The sequence below is a fragment of the Electrophorus electricus genome, chromosome 10 (genome assembly GCF_041902795.1).
Source record: "Electrophorus electricus isolate QZ-2024a chromosome 10, ASM4190279v1, whole genome shotgun sequence".
NCBI classification, from domain to species: domain Eukaryota; kingdom Metazoa; phylum Chordata; class Actinopteri; order Gymnotiformes; family Gymnotidae; genus Electrophorus; species Electrophorus electricus.
The window spans coordinates 23,984,625-24,004,782 of NC_137506.1; the positions used below are offsets into that span (position 1 = coordinate 23,984,625).

Here is a 20,158-nt window from a genome sequence, read left to right on the forward strand (position 1 = left end):
CTAAGTAAAACTAGTTTGGGTTGTTGTCAATGTTGAACTATAGTTTGTTGTGTTGCGATATTGTGTTACTTTAGCCCTGTTGGAGATGGAGTGGTTCCTACCACTGAGCTTCAGAGATATGTGCAACCTGTCAGTGTTTATGATGGAAAGAGGGAAGTTCTCATAGTTGCCCTCTACTTCATGACAGCAGCAGAGCTGGAACATGGAGCACACCTCACTGCGGAAGTTGAAGTTGAGGAAGCCATAGATGATAGGATTTACACAGGTGGAGCTCATGGCCAGCACGTGACAGAGCAAGAACAGCAGGTCATGCTGGCAGATAGGCAGTCCCTCCTCATGCCAGTCTGCTACCATGTTATATACATTCAGAGGCATCCAGCACACTGCAAATGCCATAACCAGGGTGAGCAGCATGGCGCTGATGTGCTTGCTGTGTGTGAGGCGTTTGTGCTCGTCTGTGCGCCTCTGGCTGTTCTTCCGCTCTAGCATACGCCATCGCAGACGCAGAAAGATACGCACGTAGCATAGCACCATTAGCAGCAGAGGCCCGCAGTACTGGAACAGCAGCATGGTGGTGCTGTAGGCGCGTCTATGCCCTGCCGACGGCCACACCTCCTGGCAGGCCTGCAGCTGGCTGTGGGGGGGCGGCAGGTCACTGTATGGTTCACTGGTCAGAAGTTGGAATACCAGGAAGGGCAGAGAGGTGAAGGCAGCAAGCAGCCAAATCCCCAGCAGAGCACAGCGGGCCTGGGCAGGGCTTGGCTTCCAGCCTGATGGGTGCAGGACCAGCTGGTGGCGCTCCAGAGCAATGAGCACCAGGGATAACACGGAGGCTGTGACAGACATGCACTGCACAAAGGGCGTGAGCCGACACAGCACTGCCCCAAACACCCAGTGGTCCATTAGTGTGGAGGCCAATGTGAAGGGCAGGCAGAAGACACATATCAAGATATCAGAGATGGACAGATTGGCGATGAATATGCTGGTCACATTGCGCTGGTCCCTCTGTCGTGCTATGATGCAGATGAGGAGGATGTTCCCTATAAATCCAAACATGAACACCAGGATGTAGCAGAGCACCAGTGCAAGTGTCACCCCGAACGACCCCCAGCAGGGCCCATCCTGCAGGAACAGGCTCCTGTTATTGTGCTCATGAATGAGGGAGGAGTTTAGGAGTCCAGCCCACCCTGGCAGACCAGAAAGAGCCATCCTGATTGGTTGCTTTACAGCAGCAGCAGGAAGAGTATCATGAGAACCTGAAAAGCATAGATACATTCATACTATAAGAGTATGACAGAAACAGACACATTTATGCTGTTGTCAGCTCACACTGCTAACAGACTCACCTGCCCAATACAGACCTCCAATCTGAGTTTCTGCAATATCATAGGACATTTCCAGACATTGATCATTCAGGAGTTGCCTGCGCAAGTGTCCAATTTTAATTCTCAATACTAATTTACTAGTTTGTGCTTCCCACTGGGCTCATCTCAAAGTGTGTTCCTGATGTCATCACAGTTAGTTTTCTTCACCACTGACTCCTTTGGCTTGATCCTTAGGGAGTTGGACCCAGATGCTTTACAGATGCTCTGTAAAGATGCTTTGTGATGGTGTGTATTGTCAGAAGCGGTACATAAAATTTAATCATCTACCATGTCTTTAACAATATTCTATTTTCATCAGGAAACATACTCCTAAATCAAAGCAACCTCTTAAATATCTATTGTCATGCATTATTTGTGTTAGCTAGTAAATACTCTGAGCCTACCAGTGACACTGACAAGCACTAATCAACTGACAAACTTGTAGAAGCTCAATTTCTACAATCATGCCAATACCATGTCAGTGTTAATCCTGTGCTGAGAATATTCCTCCACCAAAATCATTGGCAACAGTGGCTCTGTGCTCAGAAAATGACTAATCATTAAAAGGGAACTTATGCACTGTACATAAAAGTCAGGCCACGGTAACTCTACACTTGTTTGAGGTAGTAATCCAGCATGGTTTATATTGTGTATTAATAGCACAACTCTCTGTTTAAAGTTTAGTCCGTTTATATCACTGTTATAAATGACATTTTGCTCAGTAATGTGTAGGGGGACACTCTCCCCAAGCTGAATTCAAACACCAGTCCCCATATACAGGGGACCAGTGTAAACTGAGTGATCTGCTCAGAAAGAAATGCAAAGCAAATGGGAGCCAATACTAATTGGATCTGGGCAATTATTTGGTGATTATTTACCATTTCATGCATGAAATAATAAGGTTTGAAACACCACACTCAGTGTTGACAAGGCATCACATTATTAACAGGAAGCCAGAATAATTCACAAGAGATGGGTGGGTGAACTCTAGCATGGGGTAGAGGGAATGATGCAACTCAAAGCTATAGAGAAGCTTGAAGTGAAAGAAAAGAAACCCAAGAGATGACAGCCCTTGAGGGCGTTGCCAGAAATATCAGCCTGATCTTTTTTTCCAGAGCAATGAACAAAGACTAGTGAGCTTGTGAGCTGCTCTTAAGTAGACAGGAGGACAGGTATGGCTAATCGTCGCAGATTACCCCAGAGTCACCTTGTACCTCTCTCTGGTGGCCAAAGGTGGTCTAACAGATGCAGATGGCCCAGCCCTGGGCTGAGCTCTTAAAGACAGGTGACTCACTGCTGTTTAAAACTAACTGGACCAAAACTGCTGGAAAGTCACAACTGCATTAAAGTTGTTTTACAGTTACCTGCAAGGTTATTAGTTATCATGCTCTTAAGCATCATGAATTGAACTGAGCAATGATTGAATTATTTACTCCTGCACTCCTGTATTGTGTAAATGATTCACTCCTGTAATCCTCGATTGCATAAATGATTCACTCCTGCAGTCCTTTATTGCATAAATGATTAATTTCTGTAATACTCTGTTGCTTAAAAATTCACTACTTTACTCCTCTTTTGCATTAATAATTCACAAATGCACTCATCTACTGCATAAATGATTCATTCCTTCACTCCTCTGTTGCTTAAATGATTCACAATTTCACTCCTCTTTTGCATGAACGATTCACTCCTGCACTCCTCTATTGTGTATGTAATTGATTCACTCCTGCACTCCTATATTGTGTAAATGATTCACCCCTGCACTCATCTGGGCTCTGCAACAGGTTTAGTGTTGAACCACAGCTGAGCTGCTGGGTCTAACTGTAGAGCTGGAACAGGTGGAAGTCTAACATAGAGAAGGGACCTTTCATCTAACTTTACAGTTCACAACAAACGAATTAAAATGCATTACGTCATATTGAATTGAATCCTCCTCATTATCCCTTACTTTTCCAGTCTCCGTTCACTACTAAATCAACAAGTCTGATAGCGTCTATAATTGGATGCTGATGGGTGCTGGTCGTGAAATGAAATTACTTCAACACTGATTTCCTGTCATACTGGTGAAATGGTGCCAGTGGTTTGTATTTTCCAGTCTAAATGGGGATGATACTAAATCAATTTAAAATGTTTTAACGTTGAAGACAGAGTGACATTGATTTGATGCTGATCATTGCCAGTGTGGAGGAGTGTATGTGGGGACCTGACTGGTTCTGATCCTAGAACCCCGGACAATATGTATAGCATAGATAACATTAGAGCATTTTGAAGGACAGAGAAGTGAGGGCTCTGAAAATTAATGAATTATGTCAAATAATAATACACACTTTATACAGCCTGTAGAAATAAATAACAATATATCACTGTATTGTGTATGAGGATGTGTGTGTGTGTGTGTGTGTGTGTGTGTGTGTGTGTGTGTGTGTGTGTGATTCTTGATGAGACTCAATTTAACGATTTATCTCAATAATAGTAGTGTGAATCATCTGTGTGTATCTGTGTGTGTGTGTGTGTGTGTGTGTGTGTGAGAGAGAGAGAGAGAGAGAGAGAGAGAGAGAGTGTGAGAGAGAGAGTGAGAGAGAGCGAGAGAGAGAGAGAGAGTGAGTGAGTATATCTGAATTGTTTGGAATTCCAAGGAATTGCTTGTTTCCCTTAGGAGCAGGACTTCAAGACATGAATGACTAACACTGAGCAGAGAGAACCTAGAGAACAGAAAGCATAAAGAGAATGTAGAGAAGGGAGAGAACAAAGAAAACAAAGAGAACAAAGAGAGCAAAGAGAACAGGGACAACCTAGAGAACCTCGGGAACAAAGAGAACAGGGACAACATAGAGAACCTAGGGAACAAAGAGAACAGGGACAACATAGAGAACCTCGGGAACAAACAGAACAGGGACAACCTAGAGAACCTCGGGAACAAAGAGAACAGGGACAACATAGAGAACCTCGGGAACAAAGAGAACAGGGACAACATAGAGAACCTCGGGAACAAAGAGAACAGGGACAACATAGAGAACCTCGGGAACAAAGACAACCTAGAAAACCTAGGGCACTAAGAGAACAGAGACAACCTAGAGAACCTAGGGAACAAAGAGAACAGGGACAACATAGAGAACCTCGGGAACAAAGAGAACAGAGACAACCTAGAGAACCTAGGGAACAAAGAGAACAGGGACAACATAGAGAACCTCGGGAACAAAGAGAACAGAGACAACCTAGAGAACCTAGGGAACAAAGAGAACAGGGACAACATAGAGAACCTCGGGAACAAAGAGAACAGGGACAACATAGAGAACCTCGGGAACAAAGAGAACAGGGACAACATAGAGAACCTCGGGAACAAAGAGAACAGGGACAACATAGAGAACCTCGGGAACAAAGACAACCTAGAAAACCTAGGGCACTAAGAGAACAGAGACAACCTAGAGAACCTAGGGAACAAAGAGAACAGGGACAACATAGAGAACCTCGGGAACAAAGAGAACAGAGACAACCTAGAGAACCTAGGGAACAAAGAGAACAGGGACAACATAGAGAACCTCGGGAACAAAGAGAACAGAGACAACCTAGAGAACCTAGGGAACAAAGAGAACAGGGACAACATAGAGAACCTCGGGAACAAAGAGAACAGAGACAACCTAGAGAACCTAGGGAACAAAGAGAACAGGGACAACATAGAGAACCTCGGGAACAAAGAGAACAAAGTCAACCTAGAGAACCTAGGGAACAAAGAGAACAGAGACAACCTAGAGAACCTAGGGCACTAAGAGAACAGAGACAACCTAGAGAACCTCGGGAACAAAGAGAACAGAGACAACCTAGAGAACCTAGGGCACTAAGAGAACAGAGACAACCTAGAGAACCTAGGGAACAAAGAGAACAGAGACAACATAGAGAACCTCGGGAACAAAGAGAACAGAGACAACCTAGAGAACCTAGGGAACAAAGAGAACAGAGACAACCTAGAAAACCTAGGGAACAAAGAACAGAGACAACACAAAATAGTGAACAAAGATAATCTGCTACAGATGCATTCCTCTTCACATAAAGTCTTCTGTATTAAATCCACTGAGACATACAAGCATCTCTTTCTTCTTCTAAAGTCTCCTGTGTTAAATCCACTGAAATGTACCTTTCATTTTCTTTATATAGTATCCTGTATTAAATCACCTGAGATGTACCTGTTTCTTTTTCTTTATATAAAGTATGTATTAAATCCACTGAGATGTACTAGTGTCTTTTTATCTTAAGATTCCCTTTATTAAGTCTACTGAGATGTACCAGTGTGTATTTTTCTTACCAACTATTATGTACAGGCAGATTTTGAAACAGACCAATGACTTTAGAGACCTGATGCCCTGAGATGCTTTCTACAGCTTAGTACCTACCCACGCCTGATGCCAAGCAGTGTGTGTGTGAGCATGACAAACCCTGGCTGTTGCGTTTCCACATGCTTATGTTTCCAAACAGACATCAGATACTTGTCTGAAGCACTCAAATGCAGAATGTATTTCCACTGTTAGAGGTGTTACCGTTACCCTCCACAACACAAAGAAGAGATTCATAATGATTTGTGATTTCATAAGGATTCATGATTTGTGTAATTTATATGATTCTTTTTTTATTTTTTCACCAATGTTTGAATAATATACATTTTAACATTTTGATTATTTTGAGAAGTGGGGGCATATGGTTTGGACTGTCCAAATGTGATTCTCAGGGTCTCTTTGACCCCAGCATAATAGTAAGCTCTTCGATATTTCTTCACATATTGATCTGTTTCTGCAGGCTGTTTGTAGTTTATTCTGTGTCAGTCCCAATGGCTAATAAACTTTTAATTTTGTCTGGGGATTGTGTGTGTCCTCCATAATTAGTCTCCTCACAGTCATGGATCATGTGTGTTGTTACATATTATGCTGGGTGGAGTTTTGGTTGTTTGGTCATTTATATAGCACCTTTCTCATACTCAAGGACACTTTATAGATAGGAATAAATTTTAACACTCAAACACACACACTAATGAGAAGCAGCCAATTTGCACAGTGTACTCTATCAGAAACCACAGCCCTCTGTGGGACTGCATCAGGTGCAGGAGAAGGGGAGGAAATTAAGACCAGGACAGAGCACCAACCAGTGTATGTCCAGTGATGGTTGGTGCTCTGTCCTGGTCTTAATATCCTCCCTTTCCCCTGCACCCGATGCAATTCCACGGAGGCACTAATCGTTGTAGCACACGAACAGGCTCTTAATACATGATCAATAGAGGCTGGGATCTACCACACCAGGCAGGACCCCATATGCAGGCTGAGCAAAGATGCTACTGAGACAATCCAGCACATAACAGTGGGATGCAAGATGCTAGCAGGCAGGGCATACATGGAATGCCATAACTAAGTAGCTTGCATAGTGTACAGAAACATCTGTACAGACTGGAAGTTCCAAGGTATAAGTGGGATTTACCCCCAAAGGTGGTGGAAAATGTCCATGCTAAGATCCTGTTGGACTTCCATATACAGACAGACAAGATGGTAATGGCTAACCAACCAGATAGAGTAGTGGTGGACAAACAGCAGAAGAGGGCCATAGTGATAGATATGGCAATCCCAAGTGATAGCAACATCAGGAAAAAGGAAGATGAGAAGCTCGAGGAAGAGCTAGAAAAGATGTGGAGGGTTAAGGCAACTATAGGTCCCATGGTAATCGGAGCACTAGGGGCTGTAACCCCCAAACTGGGAGAATGGCTCCAACAGATCCCAGGAACAACATCTGAGATCTTGGTCTAGAAGATTGCAGTCCTGAGAACAGCTAAGATACTATGCAAGACTCTCAAGATCCCTGGCCTCTGGTAGAGGACCCCATCTTGAAGGAAAAAAGACTGCCCAGTGAGTGGGTAATTAATTTTTTTTATATACATATCTGTATACTTACACATCATATTCTTACAGGACAATTTTAAAACATCAAATCAAGCTAACCTCCATGTTTTTGGACTGTGGGAGGAAACCATATAATATACCCCAGAAGAAATCCCTACAGACACAGGGAGAACATAGAAACTTCACCCAAATAGGGACTCAAACCCAAGACCCTAGCACTGAGAGGTAACCATGCTAACAGCCAAGCCACCATGCTGTTTAAGGTGGCTTGTGAAGTGAAGTGGTTTGAGCGAATCTGTTTAAATATGTCATGGATGTGTTTACACATGTATTGAATGTGAATAATCTGTGGATATAATCCTGATACTCAAAACAAATGTAATGACAAGGTATAAATTGGGTGTTACAGACTCTCTTATGACACAATGTACCAATTAGAAAAGCATTTGCGGTGGCTGATATGGATTTACAAGACCAATATCAATATTTTAAATCACTAGCAACTAAATTTTAGACAATGGGCTAACATTAATGGCTTCATTCCTATTGGTTAATTGTGTATTGTAACCTTAGCTAACACAACCTACAAGTTTTACATTTTAATCTAAAATTAATTTTGAATTTTTAATGTTTAATCATATATCTTGCAATAAATTATCTTTTGGATTTTATATTGCTACTTTACAAACCTTAAAAACCAGTTTCAGTTGAACATTCCATTTGAAATGGTATGAAATTCAAAATAATAACATTCAAATTTCTAATTGTTTGATGGTAACTCAAATGTCAAAAGGTAGCTAAGTGCTGTGAATGTAAAATGTAAACCCTGTAAACACCAAAAATGCTGCTATATGATTGCTAATGATTTGTGGCTTAAAGATGATACAGACTGTCACCGTTACATGATTCCTCTGTTGGTTTTTGAATAAAAATAAAATATTTAGTTTACTCAAATTTTAGAACTAAATTATTTTATTCCAGTTTTATTGCAGCACTCTTTGGTCATTTCCTTGCAAACATGGCCTGTTAAAGTGGAGGGGGAGAGAGAGCAGTAATCAGAGAAATCATTTTAAAAAGGGAGAGAATTTCTACAGTCGAGTTATGTTCTTTGTCCTATGGTGTGTTATTACAGTCTCCGTCATCAGTACAGTTGGATAATAATGACATAATAATGAAGGTCCAGGTTCTGTGTTCTTAGTCTTTATTGACATTGCAGGATTCCTACAGCATGCACAATTTAAAGTTTCAGGGAAATGGTCTGTGTACATGTGCATATGTGTGTGCACATGTATGTGTGAATGTTTGTGTGTGTTTCCCTAGTGTTCATGGATTTGCTCTATAGAAGAAATGACAGATGACTATTCAGTAATCAATAATCCTTCATTATAATAAGTAGAAAGCAGCATTACCACAGAAGGCTGAATAAGATGTGTGAGGGAGAGGAGGGGATGGATAAGCATGATCAAGACACATGAACAGAAATCTGACTTCTTTGAAATAAAAAAAAAACTGGTCAAACTGGGTGAGAATCAAACACACTATTACTATAGAGGAGGCTGTAGTAAGAACTGTGATAGAGAGGGTATATAAAAGGTGGGTATGTTCATTTTTACATATCTACTGTTAGAGGGCTATGATCAGGGGTGTATTATCATCTGGTTAGAGGACAGAGTTTCACCCTGTGAATACTGAGGTCACTTCACCCACTCTGACTTGTTTTTATAGTACTGAGCAACCAATGACCCAACTGGAATGCCACAATTCCATGATTCCTGTGAGCCTGACAGGAATGCCACAGTTCCATGATTCTTAGGAGCCTGACAGGAATTCCATGATTAATTTGAGCCTGACAAGAATTCCATGATACCAAATGTATGCAGAATTCCTAAACAATCAATCAAACATACAGAGCCCTGGAGACTGACACTCATGACCAAAACATTTATGAGCATATCACTCGGAGTATCTTTAAAGTTCTCGCTTTCTCTTATTATAAAATGTTCTAAAGTCTTCACAACTTTAATCTGTGATAAATGCAGAATTTGCTAAATATAAGTGGATTTGAGCCCTCATTTATCCCATCTAATAATGCAGGTAGCACAAGGTGTTAACAAGACAAAATTCATGGGTTTGATTCCCAGGGAGCTGGGAGCTGTCATGCTGATAAATATGTACTATTCTTCTTGATAAAAAACCTTTGCCAAACATTGCAATGTAAATGCTATAGCTAGTCACAGAAAACGCTCAGATAACCAGAACCTGTAAGTTTATAATACCAGGGATGTGGGACCATCCCTGCATTCTGTTAAGAGTACAGAGATCCCATAGTGTTAAGCCTGGAAGCAGCCCAAAATGGCTGGAGCCTTAGGGTGTGTGCATAGGCAAGATAAAGGCCTTACCTGAGCACTGGTGTAAGTGTAAGCTTGAGTGCCACTGGCAGAGCAGAACACAGTCATAATCCTCTAACTGCAGGAGTCATCCTCTCATTCTGTGCCTCCCCGCCTCTCCTTATTTCTCCAAGCTAGCCGTTTCTTCCACCCCAGAAACCTGTTTGCGCTCTTCTGATCTATTCCAAATGTCTCACAGTGTGTTCTTCTCTTCTCTTGCAGGTTCTGGGTGAGTCTTGTCTCCTTTTTACAGCTGCAAACACCAACTCTGGTTCATGAAGCCCTCTGCATGGTATCAATGTGTGTGCTACCCTCATGTGGTCATAGAACTGTACAACAGATGAAAGTATACATTTGGGTAGATTATAAACATTCCAACTGAACTAACTGGAAGACAGAAATATTTAATCTGAACACCTGTAGCTAGCAACACCAAGGTCATCATACTGATAAATATGTAAGTTTATATATCCTCTGGATATATGCAAGTTGCTTCTGGCCTACACTTATAGACAGAAGTTGCTGAGTAACTTAGTAACAGAGTGCTTTTGTTTAATCTCTTCTGAGCACAGCTGCTTTTCCATCTTCCTGCTGGGTTATTCCAGTGTTTGTGGTAAGCTCAAGGTGAGCACTAATGCTTAAGTAATTCTGGCAGTTTTGTGAAGGCTTCTGAAAATTATTCTCCTGTCTCAGTCAGCGACATCCATTCTCAGTTTTCTTTTGGCGGTTCAAAGACTTTTGACATTGTTTGTTCTGTTTTCCTCATCTGTCCTTTTTGGTTTGTTTGTCACTGACTTGTAATTTTCCCCTCTAAAGCTCAGTTATTTAACCTTTTGAAAACATTAGTTTGACCAGATGCTTTCATTCCAGTGCTAAGCATCTCAGAGACAGTCCCGGTTTTTGGTTTGTTTCAGCACCTCATACAGATGAACTAGATAAGCAGGAATAGCACAGCACCATACCAGTCTGAGGTGTGCTGGGAACTGAGAGATATGACATTCATGGCCCCAAGGACTGGACTGAAAACCTCTGGCTTAGCCATATGGTATGTCATTTTCCCCAAATTCAAATGTAGTTAGTCAAGACGTTTCATTATCTAACAAGTAAGCAAACACCCATCAATTACCATCATGCAAGCTGAACCCTGACATCATCGCAGGCTTGTCAAGGACCATGCTGAGCATGTGGTTTCTCACACAAATCTATAAAAGCGCAGTATCAGCTGTGCTGAAGCTAGAGCGATGTCTGCAGTTTTGCTACAGCACTAAAAACTTAAAAAGGAATATTTTTAAAAACTTGGCACAAATAAAACAGCAGGTATGCCATGTTTGACAGACTACATTTGGGGCAAAACTTTATTAATATAAGCTTATCAACCCATTCCTTTAATATTATATATTTTAATCAATTTGCTTGAATTATTCCTTAATAATTATACATTTAAATGTGCAGTTATTTACTTTAAGTAGGAAAACGCTAAATGCACAGTAAACCTAGGACATGGTATATATTTCATTTAAGTATAGTGGGTACTAATCAAACACATCCTTTCAATCATGACACAAACTAATTACCTCCCAATGTCCCCAAATGTGCACATGATGACTGTGTCCCTGTGGATTAGTAGAACGAGTGTAGTCAGTCACAACCCCAGAAGCAAAGGGCTATATAGTTGTCATCTGTAAACATTTATTAGGGTTCTAAAATGCCATTCAGAACTTGATACAAAACAGTTCTCAATATTAAGTCACCAAGACATTAAGACAAAAATACTGTATAAGTTTGTAAATACTGGTAATTTAATTTAAAAAAAAAGAAGAAGAAGAAGAAGAAGCAGCAGCTCTCTCTCTATACCCCCCACCCCCAAAACAGGATCCTGAAATTATAACTTGAACTAAAGAAATAAAGTTGCATTAATACTGAAGAGGACATTGGTACCTCGTAGTAAATACTGTAAAGACACAGCATTTCTAGGAGTCATCAGTTAAAACATTGCATTTATAATACTAATAAATAAGGGAACCAAGTATGGTGTGTGTATAGATATATAGATATAACCAAGTATGTATAGATATATATCTATACATATACATATATATATATATACACACATATATACATATACATATACATATATACATATACATATATATATATACATATACATATACATATATACATATACATATATATACATATACATATATACATATACATATATACATATACACATACATATACATATACACACACACACACACACACACACACACACACACACACACACACACACACACATCTAGCTGTACCACAATGTTAAAGCCTACTCTGTAATTTAATCAAAGTCAACAGTAGGAATAGTTAGAATAATACAGATATGTGGTCTATCAACGTAAACAGCAAAACAAAAGCTCATGACTGGCAGAGTAATAACTCCCCAACCCAGGATACCACTCCATCTCACAGCAAGGTACTCCTTCATCTCACTGCAGGACAATGCTCCACCTTACAGCAGCAGCATAAGGCAAATGGTGATATTACAGACCACTGAGGACAATGCAGAACCCACTATTGCTCCACAAATCTGTTAAAAAAGGTTTTAAAAAGCTCTGATGGCTTCAGCTTCACTACTGTAGTGCAATGTACTGACCTTAACCTCTCTACTATAGTGTAATGTACTCCATGTGTGACGATACATTTAGTTTCTTCACAAATTGCTTAACTATTCAGACAGATTCACCAGCTTCTCCAATGCCAGTACCAGCTGTAGTGTGTGTGTGTGTGTGTGTACATGTACATGTCAGTTAATTTGGCATTTTAATCCAAGACACATCAATTCTCTTCAGTGTCAGTGGAGTACCAAAAGAAAATAAAAAATAAATAAATAACTTTCCCTAACTGTCAAACTTCTTCAAGCATCCACCCCCCCCACCTCTACCCTATGAGTGTTTTCATGAAGGCTGGTCTGGAAAAGGGCCAGCAGTATTCACTGGGCACAGGCCCACTGACGTTGCACTCGAAGAAGGAGAACATGGGGAACCAGATGCGAGCGCGGCGGCTGTGCTGGTAGGCGTGCGTGTTGGCCAGCGTGTGGTAGTAGAGGAAGAGGCGCGTGGTGATATAGAAGGCGAGGAACACATCAATGGAGTAATGCTCATGTGCTGCCAGGATGAAGAAGATGCCAAACAGGTTGAGCACCCAGGAGAGCGTGTGCAAAATATGCCACTTCCTGGGTGTATCTGTGTAAGACAGAAACAGCAGCAATACTCACATTACTGACCCAATACAAATACCAGCAACATTCACATTGATGATGACATACAGAAACCAGCAACACTCTTGACCAAACACTATTGACCAAATACAAATATCAGCAACAAATTACTGACTAAATAGAAACACCAGCAAAACACACTAACATTACAATAGTGGCAAAATAGACATCACCAACATTTAAACTACCAACCAAATATAAACATGAGCAATATCACAATACTGACCAAACACAGACACTAGAAATACTCACACTACCGATCAAATAGACCCCTGCAACATTCACACCCCAAACAAATACAGCAACATTAGTGACCAATAACACACCAACACCATTCACTAACACACTAGCAATAGTCACACTTCTGATCAAATAAACACATCAAATATAGACACTAGCAACACTGACACTACTGACCAAATACAGATACAGACACCAGCATTTGCCCAATCACCCAAATACAAACATCTACACAACTTACTGACCAAAAACAGATAACATAAGGACTAATTACTAAATACAGATTGACCAAATACATCAGTCACACGGCTGACCAAAAATAGATTGTAGCACTCATTCACAATACTGATGAAATCAGAAATAATCACTATTCACAAATTATACACATTATTTACAAGTTATGTTTCATGCACATACTTAGAAAAACATGTACACTTGTGCTCAAAAATTGAGACCAGCACAAATTTTGGGTTTCACAAAGTTTGCTGTTTCAGTTTTGGTGACAATTACCAATAACTCTAGATTGTGATGAATGATCGGATGAATTACAATGAATTGCAAAGCCATTCCCTGCCATGAAAATTAACTTAATCACAAAAATTACTGCATTCCATCCACCGCATTTCAGCCCTGCTACAATATGGCCTGCTAACATAATTTCAGTGATCTTCTCATTAGCTCAGGAGAACGTGTTAACGAGGACAAGGCAGCTGATATCACTCTGTCCTGCTTATTAGAAGCAGGACATCAGACTGGTTGCTTTAAAAGGCTGGTGGTACTTGAAGTTTTCTTCTGTTAACCATGGTTAACTCCATGGAAACATGTGCAGTCTCACTGCATTGCATCAAAAGGGCTTCACAGGCAAAGACATTGCTGCTTGTAAGATAGCACCTAAAGTGACCATTTATCAAATCAAGAACTTCAATTGCAGTGAAGAAGGCTTCAAGGTGCCCAAGAAAGTCAAGCAAGTGCCAGGACTGTCTCCTAAAGAGGATGCAGCTACAGTATCAGATCACCACCAGTGCAGAGCTTGCTCAGGAATGTCAGAAGGCAGGTGTGAGTGCATCAGCATGCACAGTGAGGGGGAAGGCTTTCAGAGGATGGCTTAGTGTTAAGAAGGGCAGCAAAGAAGCCATTTACATGGCATTTAGCTGACACTTTTATCCAATGTGACTTACAACTATGAGTGAGTACAACTTGAACAATTGAGGGTTAAGGGCCTTGTTCAGGGGCCCAACAGTAGGAACTTGACAGTGGTGGCTTGAACCAGCAACATTATATGTCAAGTACCTTAACCACTGAGCTACTACTTCTCTCCAGGCTGACATTCTGCAAAGAGTATGGGGAATCGACTGCAGAAGACTGGGGTAAAGTAATTTTTCTGAAGCCCCCTTCAGACTGTTTGGGGCATTTGGACAAATGATTGTCCAGAGAAGAAAAGGAGAGCTCTACCATGAGTCTTGTCATGCCAACAGTGAGGCATACTGAGACCATTCATGTGTGGAATTTCTTATCCAAGGGGGTTGGTTTGCTCAAATGTGCCTAAGAACACTTCCATGAATAAAGAATGCTATCAAAACATCCTCTAAGAGCAACTTCTCCCAATGATCCAGGAGCAATTTGGTGATGAACAATGCTTTTTCCATCATGATGGAGCACCATTTCAAAAAGCAAAAGTGATAACCAAGTGGCTCTGTGAACAAGACATTGAAATTTTGGGTCCATGACCAGGAAACCCCAGATCTCAATCCCCGTTGAGAACCTCTGGTCAATCAGACACAGACACTGATTAAACTCCAAGTGCTGATTAGGCAAGAATGGGTTGCTATCACTCAAGATTTTGCTCAGAAGCTGATATCAAGCATGCCAAGGCAAATTGCAGAAGTCTTAAAAAACAAAGGGTCAACACTGTAAATATTAAGTCTTTGTTTAAACAGGATCTATTCGTCAATTAAAAAAACACTTATGAAATCTTTATAATTGTACTTTACTGCACCATATTAACATATAACAAAAGGCAGTAAACTATGAACACCAAAATTTGGCAGTCTCAAAACTTTTGGCCATGACTGTACACACACACAAATAAAAAAAAAGCATACTCACATTCTGTGATGAAGAAGTTGAGCATAGTTAGAACCACAGTGTGTCCGCTGAACATGTAATCTCCACATGTGTGCATGCCTGTCATAGACATTCCCATCCTTACCCAGATCTCTAGCGCCCTGAGCAGCTTTGACCATATATCGCCATACATCTACATCACAGAGAACCCCATACTTGCACATATACCCCCACACACGCAAAGGCATATACATGCACAACAAATGCATACATATAATTCTGTGTATGTGGCTGAGGGGGGGGTCAAACCTTTCCTGAGCATTGCAGGTGATTTCCTGGGACAGACAGAGAGGTGACAAACATGGTGACACAGCGGAGCAGGAACACTGACCCCATCAAACTACATAGTCTCCGGAAAAGAATTGATCTACACACACAACACACACAAACATTACAGGGCCTCTTGATCTTTTGTTCTCAGACTCAAGTTTGTGTTTGTGTGTGTGTATACCTGTAATTGAAATGTACCTGTGTTAGTGCAGTAGTTGTCTGTATTTTGTGCATGTACCTGTGTTGGTGCACTATATGGCCAAAAGTATGTGGACATCACTTTGAGTCGAGAGTTCAACTGCTTCAGCTACATCCATTGCTAATTGTTGTATAAAATCAGGCACATGGCATGGCCCCACCTTCACCACAAGGAAGCCAGTGAAATTTGTGCCCTGCTAGATTTGCCCCAATCAACTATAAGTTGTATTACTGTTAAATGGAGGAAGAACAGCTCAGCTATGACGTGGTATACCATGCAATCTCACAGAGCAGGGCCCCTGAGTGCTGATGCGTGCAGCATATAAAAATCTCTGCTGCATCACTCACTTCAGAGTTCCAAACTGCCTCTGTAAGTAACATCAGCACAAGAACAGTGTGTCAGGAGCTTCAGGAAATAAGACCTGTCCTGTTCCAACATATTGGATAAATTGGAATGTCGACTGAAAGCCAGGTCGAACATCAGCCTGACCCCACATATGTTCTTTTCAAATGGGCATAAATGACCACAGTCACACTCAATCTTTCCAGAAGAGGAGATTATTAATGCAAATGGTTTTGGGAAAGAATATAAACAAATACGCGATCAGGTCTCCACATACTTGGCCATATTGTGTGCATGTGTGTTTGTGTTAGAGCAGTAGTTGTGTGTGTGTGTTTGTACCTGGCTTTGTAAAGTATCTTTGGGAGTGTGTACCTGTGTTTGTTCAGTAGCTGTGTGTGTGTGTGTGTGTGTTTACCTGTGTTTGTGTAGTAGCAGTACTAGCAGTAGTATATAACCTAGGGCCAGAGCACAAGCCTCAGCCATGACAAAAGCCCACGGAATTCTGGGTACACTAAACCAAAGACAAAAAACAGTTCATTATAAAATAATGGATCATACAAAAACATATGCCAAACACACACACACACACACACACACACACACACGCACACACGCACACACGCACACACGCACACACGCACGCACATGCACGCACACGCACACACGCGCACACACGCACACGCACGCACACGCACGCACACGCACGCACACGCACACACACGCACACACACGCACACACACGCACACACCTGTCGAGGAATATATCAGGCAGTGGTGGATAAGTATGCATGTCAGGCACTCTCTCATGCACCAGCACCATAACAAAGGAGGTGATTCCAAACACCAGGGTCACATAGACCAAGCTGAGGATGGTTTTCCAGCCCTCCGGCTCCAGCTGGCTCCATCGGTGCTTATATTTTCCATTTGAGTAGCCATGACAATGCTGCTCCATCACAGCTGTTACTGTGGCAACCCCATTACACTGCCTATAGTCTCCACCAAACCTGTCATTCCTGTAACAGTATTTGGATCCGTTCGCTCTGAAGTCTGTAGACGGTGTGTGTGAGGGGGAATGTTGTCTCTGGAGCTTCCGTAGAGCAAGGGCAAGCCTCTTGATGTCACCCAGCAGAGGCAGCTGCAGGGGGGGGGAGCGCAGGTCGTGTTCAGTGAGACACAGCAGGCTTGTGCCATCCACACGGTGCTGCGTGCAAAGCAGATCAACATAGGCACTGAACCCCTGCTCCCGCAGCCAGTCGGCCACCTGCTTACTGCTCCAGGCCTGTACACCACTACAGCCCAGCATGCCTGCATACGCTCATGCGCACACACACAGACACACGCACATGCATGCACACATTAATGTGCACACGCACGTGCACACACACACACGACAGTGAAGGAAGTGAGGAATTGAAGAACTTAAGCGTTGAAGTACATGGCTTCGACCTTTAGCTGATATTATCTACAATCATTCATCATTTCAATGGATGCATACTCCAAAGGCCTGTGATATGAGTGATATCAGTCTACAAAGGTCTGTGGTAAGACTGACCAAAGGTCTGTGACATCAGTTTATTTTACTGAGTAATTTTGCAGATGCAACCTTTTATACAATCGGCTTCTGAGATATCATACTAGAAAAGATTCACACTCACACACACACACACACACACACACACACACACACACACAGCATTAGCAGACTACAATGTTACTGTTGTATTTTCTTTAAGGAATATTAGCCACTTTCTTGTTTTAATGTTTATATTTACACTTAATTTACAGTATTTAGCAGACACTCTTATCCAGAGGGACATACAAAGTGTTTTGTTATCTTTTCATAGAATGCATCATAACCAGTACAACAGTTTAGAGTGCAAGATACCATTGAAATGTGCTCAGCACAGGGTGCTTATCTCTGTCCAGGGCAAGGTCCTTTTTGTGCCCCTCTCTTCTGACCTGGTGTTAGGATGGGGCAACTGCTGCTAAACTATTTTGTGAACAAACTGCTCTGAGTGCAAATAAACTGAGCATTGATCAGGCAGCTGGGAAGGTTCATATTAAACACTGTGTGAGGGAATGACGGTCACAGATTTGAGTAACTGACTGATTTATTGGAATTGGATTAGGATTGGATTATGAAACGCACTGCAGCAACAACATCACTGTTCTGTGGTGGAGAATATACCTATCAGATTTAAGCCTTTTGTTGTATTATGACAGAGAATATGCCTCAGAGATTTAGGTCTTTCATTTTTAAAGTAGGACAATCTTCAAGGTCTTCACTGAACAGCAGGATTAGTCTAAATTATTTAGAATTAATTAATTGATGAATAATGTATTGTTGCTTCTTGGTGTGGAGAAAGACAGGGGACACTATGAGAGCAAAGGGCTGATATGACCCACCATCTAGAATGCACACACACACACACGCACGCACGCACACCCAGATAAGTCACTCCCTGATAATAATGATCAGCACAAACAGGTAAATAGCACACATGCACACATTCCAGACCTTTCCAGCCTGACGAAAACAAGATGTATTCTTGCTACACCCTGTGTGTGTGTGTTACCTAACATAATAAGGAATTATTCACATTTTTGTTACTGGGCAACAGTGAAACAGACTGAATACGGAACTCTACCCAGGACAAATCAATCCTTAACAGTGACAATCTGCAGCCGCAGTACGCATGCATACTGCTTTGTACCAAGCTCAACAGTGTATGTGTTGGAAAAACAGGTTGACATTGATATACAGTAAATACAGGCTGTGTATACAGTAAATGTAGGCTAGTTTAAAATGTTGATGTTTATAATGTAGCGTAGCACTTCTCTAAGATGCAAATTTATATACATTAATATTCTAGGGTGTATCAAATATTTGTATAAGCCCATTATATATAAACACAAACATTTGGTTTATTTGTCAGTTAGAAAAAAATATAAATAAACACTTTGTCTTTAGCTCCAATTAATAGCAAACCTACACTTTAAATGAACGAGAGAGAGTGAGAGTACAGCCGCTGGTAGAGCCCATCAAATTAATACCGAATCAATTTCCCTAACTCTGAAACCGACAGTAATTCAATATTACCACGGTACTACACTGGCGAATCACAAATTCTCTGGCCAGTTGAACAAGTCTATTTTGTCGGGAAACATATATTAGGTTTGCCTTCCCCGCTTGCTTCACGATTAAATTAAAATCATGCTACAGATGTTAGCTCGGTCATTTACGACATGCTGAAATAACGATAAATCTGTCCAATGCAAGCTGCCAATTCCTGTTCGTGAGACGCCGCTCCGGAGTCGGGGTTCAGTGGTGTGAGTCTTTGACAGTCATCACAGAACAGAGAACACAAAGAACACAGAGAAAAAAACTAAACACACACACACACACACACACACACACACACACACACACACACACACACAGGGCTACAATACCCAGTTTGTATACTAGTCTTCTGCGGCACTCGTTCTAAACAATCACCTAGATACTGCAGCTGTTTAAAACTCAGTATAAATCTAAATCTAAAACACAGCTAGAAGTGCTTGCAGGAAACCGCGAAACTGTCACAGAACTAGATATTTTATAGCATTCCTACAAGTAAGAGTCGCTGAGTTTAAATTAAATTAGGCATGAGAACAGGTTCGGTCAACTGCCCTCTAACTGAAATACCAAGGCAGAAGAAGAACCATAAATCATGTGTTGAATGACCAGACAGATCCAAAGCTAGCTGTAACATGTATCTGAATGTGCAAAGACAAGCCTGCTCAGTGTGAGATTGTGGTGAGTTCTGGTGTCGCTCTTACCGACTCGCGTCGAACCTCTCCAGAGCCTCGCGAAGTTCTGACCCTCGCGAAGACTAATCGCGTCAGTGCTGCGCACGTGAGTCACGGCCACGCTACAAACGGCAGCCAGGCAACGGCATGTAAACAGGAAGTGATTCAGACTTCACGCGCTGGGTGTGATCATTGTATTGTATTGTATTGTATTGTATTGTATTATGAAATCTATGAATTAAAGCGTTTCTTCAGTGGCAGATAAAAAGTATTTTATAGTTTATAATATA

The 20,158-nt window shown here is 41.4% G+C and overlaps 2 protein-coding genes across 2 annotated transcripts; both read right to left on the bottom strand.

Moving 5' to 3' along the window:
• On the bottom strand, positions 1-1,254 carry npy4r (neuropeptide Y receptor Y4). Its single transcript, XM_035532900.2, has one exon. The coding sequence runs from the start codon at positions 1,207-1,209 to the stop codon at positions 1-3; it is 1,209 nt and encodes a 402-aa protein (XP_035388793.2). The 5' UTR covers positions 1,210-1,254.
• A 10,592-nt stretch (positions 1,255-11,846) lies between these two features.
• On the bottom strand, positions 11,847-20,020 carry samd8a (sterile alpha motif domain containing 8a). Its single transcript, XM_035532821.2, has 6 exons — positions 19,899-20,020; positions 16,826-17,381; positions 16,492-16,587; positions 15,515-15,632; positions 15,248-15,398; positions 11,847-12,866 (listed from the first exon to the last, which is right to left on the bottom strand). The coding sequence occupies exons 2-6, from the start codon at positions 17,377-17,379 to the stop codon at positions 12,562-12,564; spliced, it is 1,224 nt and encodes a 407-aa protein (XP_035388714.1). The 5' UTR covers positions 17,380-17,381; positions 19,899-20,020; the 3' UTR covers positions 11,847-12,561.
• Positions 20,021-20,158: the final 138 nt, after the last annotated feature.

Excerpts from the sequence above, each read along its gene's own strand:
- npy4r (XM_035532900.2), bottom strand. The coding sequence starts at position 1,209 with ATGGCTCTTTCTGGTCTGCCAGGGTGGGCTGGACTCCTAAACTCCTCC.
- samd8a (XM_035532821.2), bottom strand. The coding sequence starts at position 17,379 with ATGCTGGGCTGTAGTGGTGTACAGGCCTGGAGCAGTAAGCAGGTGGCC. Across the intron at positions 16,588-16,825 it reads CCTGATATATTCCTCGACAG|TGTACCCAGAATTCCGTGGG; the intron begins GTGTGTGCGTGT and ends TCTTTGGTTTAG. Across the intron at positions 15,633-16,491 it reads CTGCTACTACACAAACACAG|ATCAATTCTTTTCCGGAGAC; the intron begins GTAAACACACAC and ends TTGTGTGTGTAG.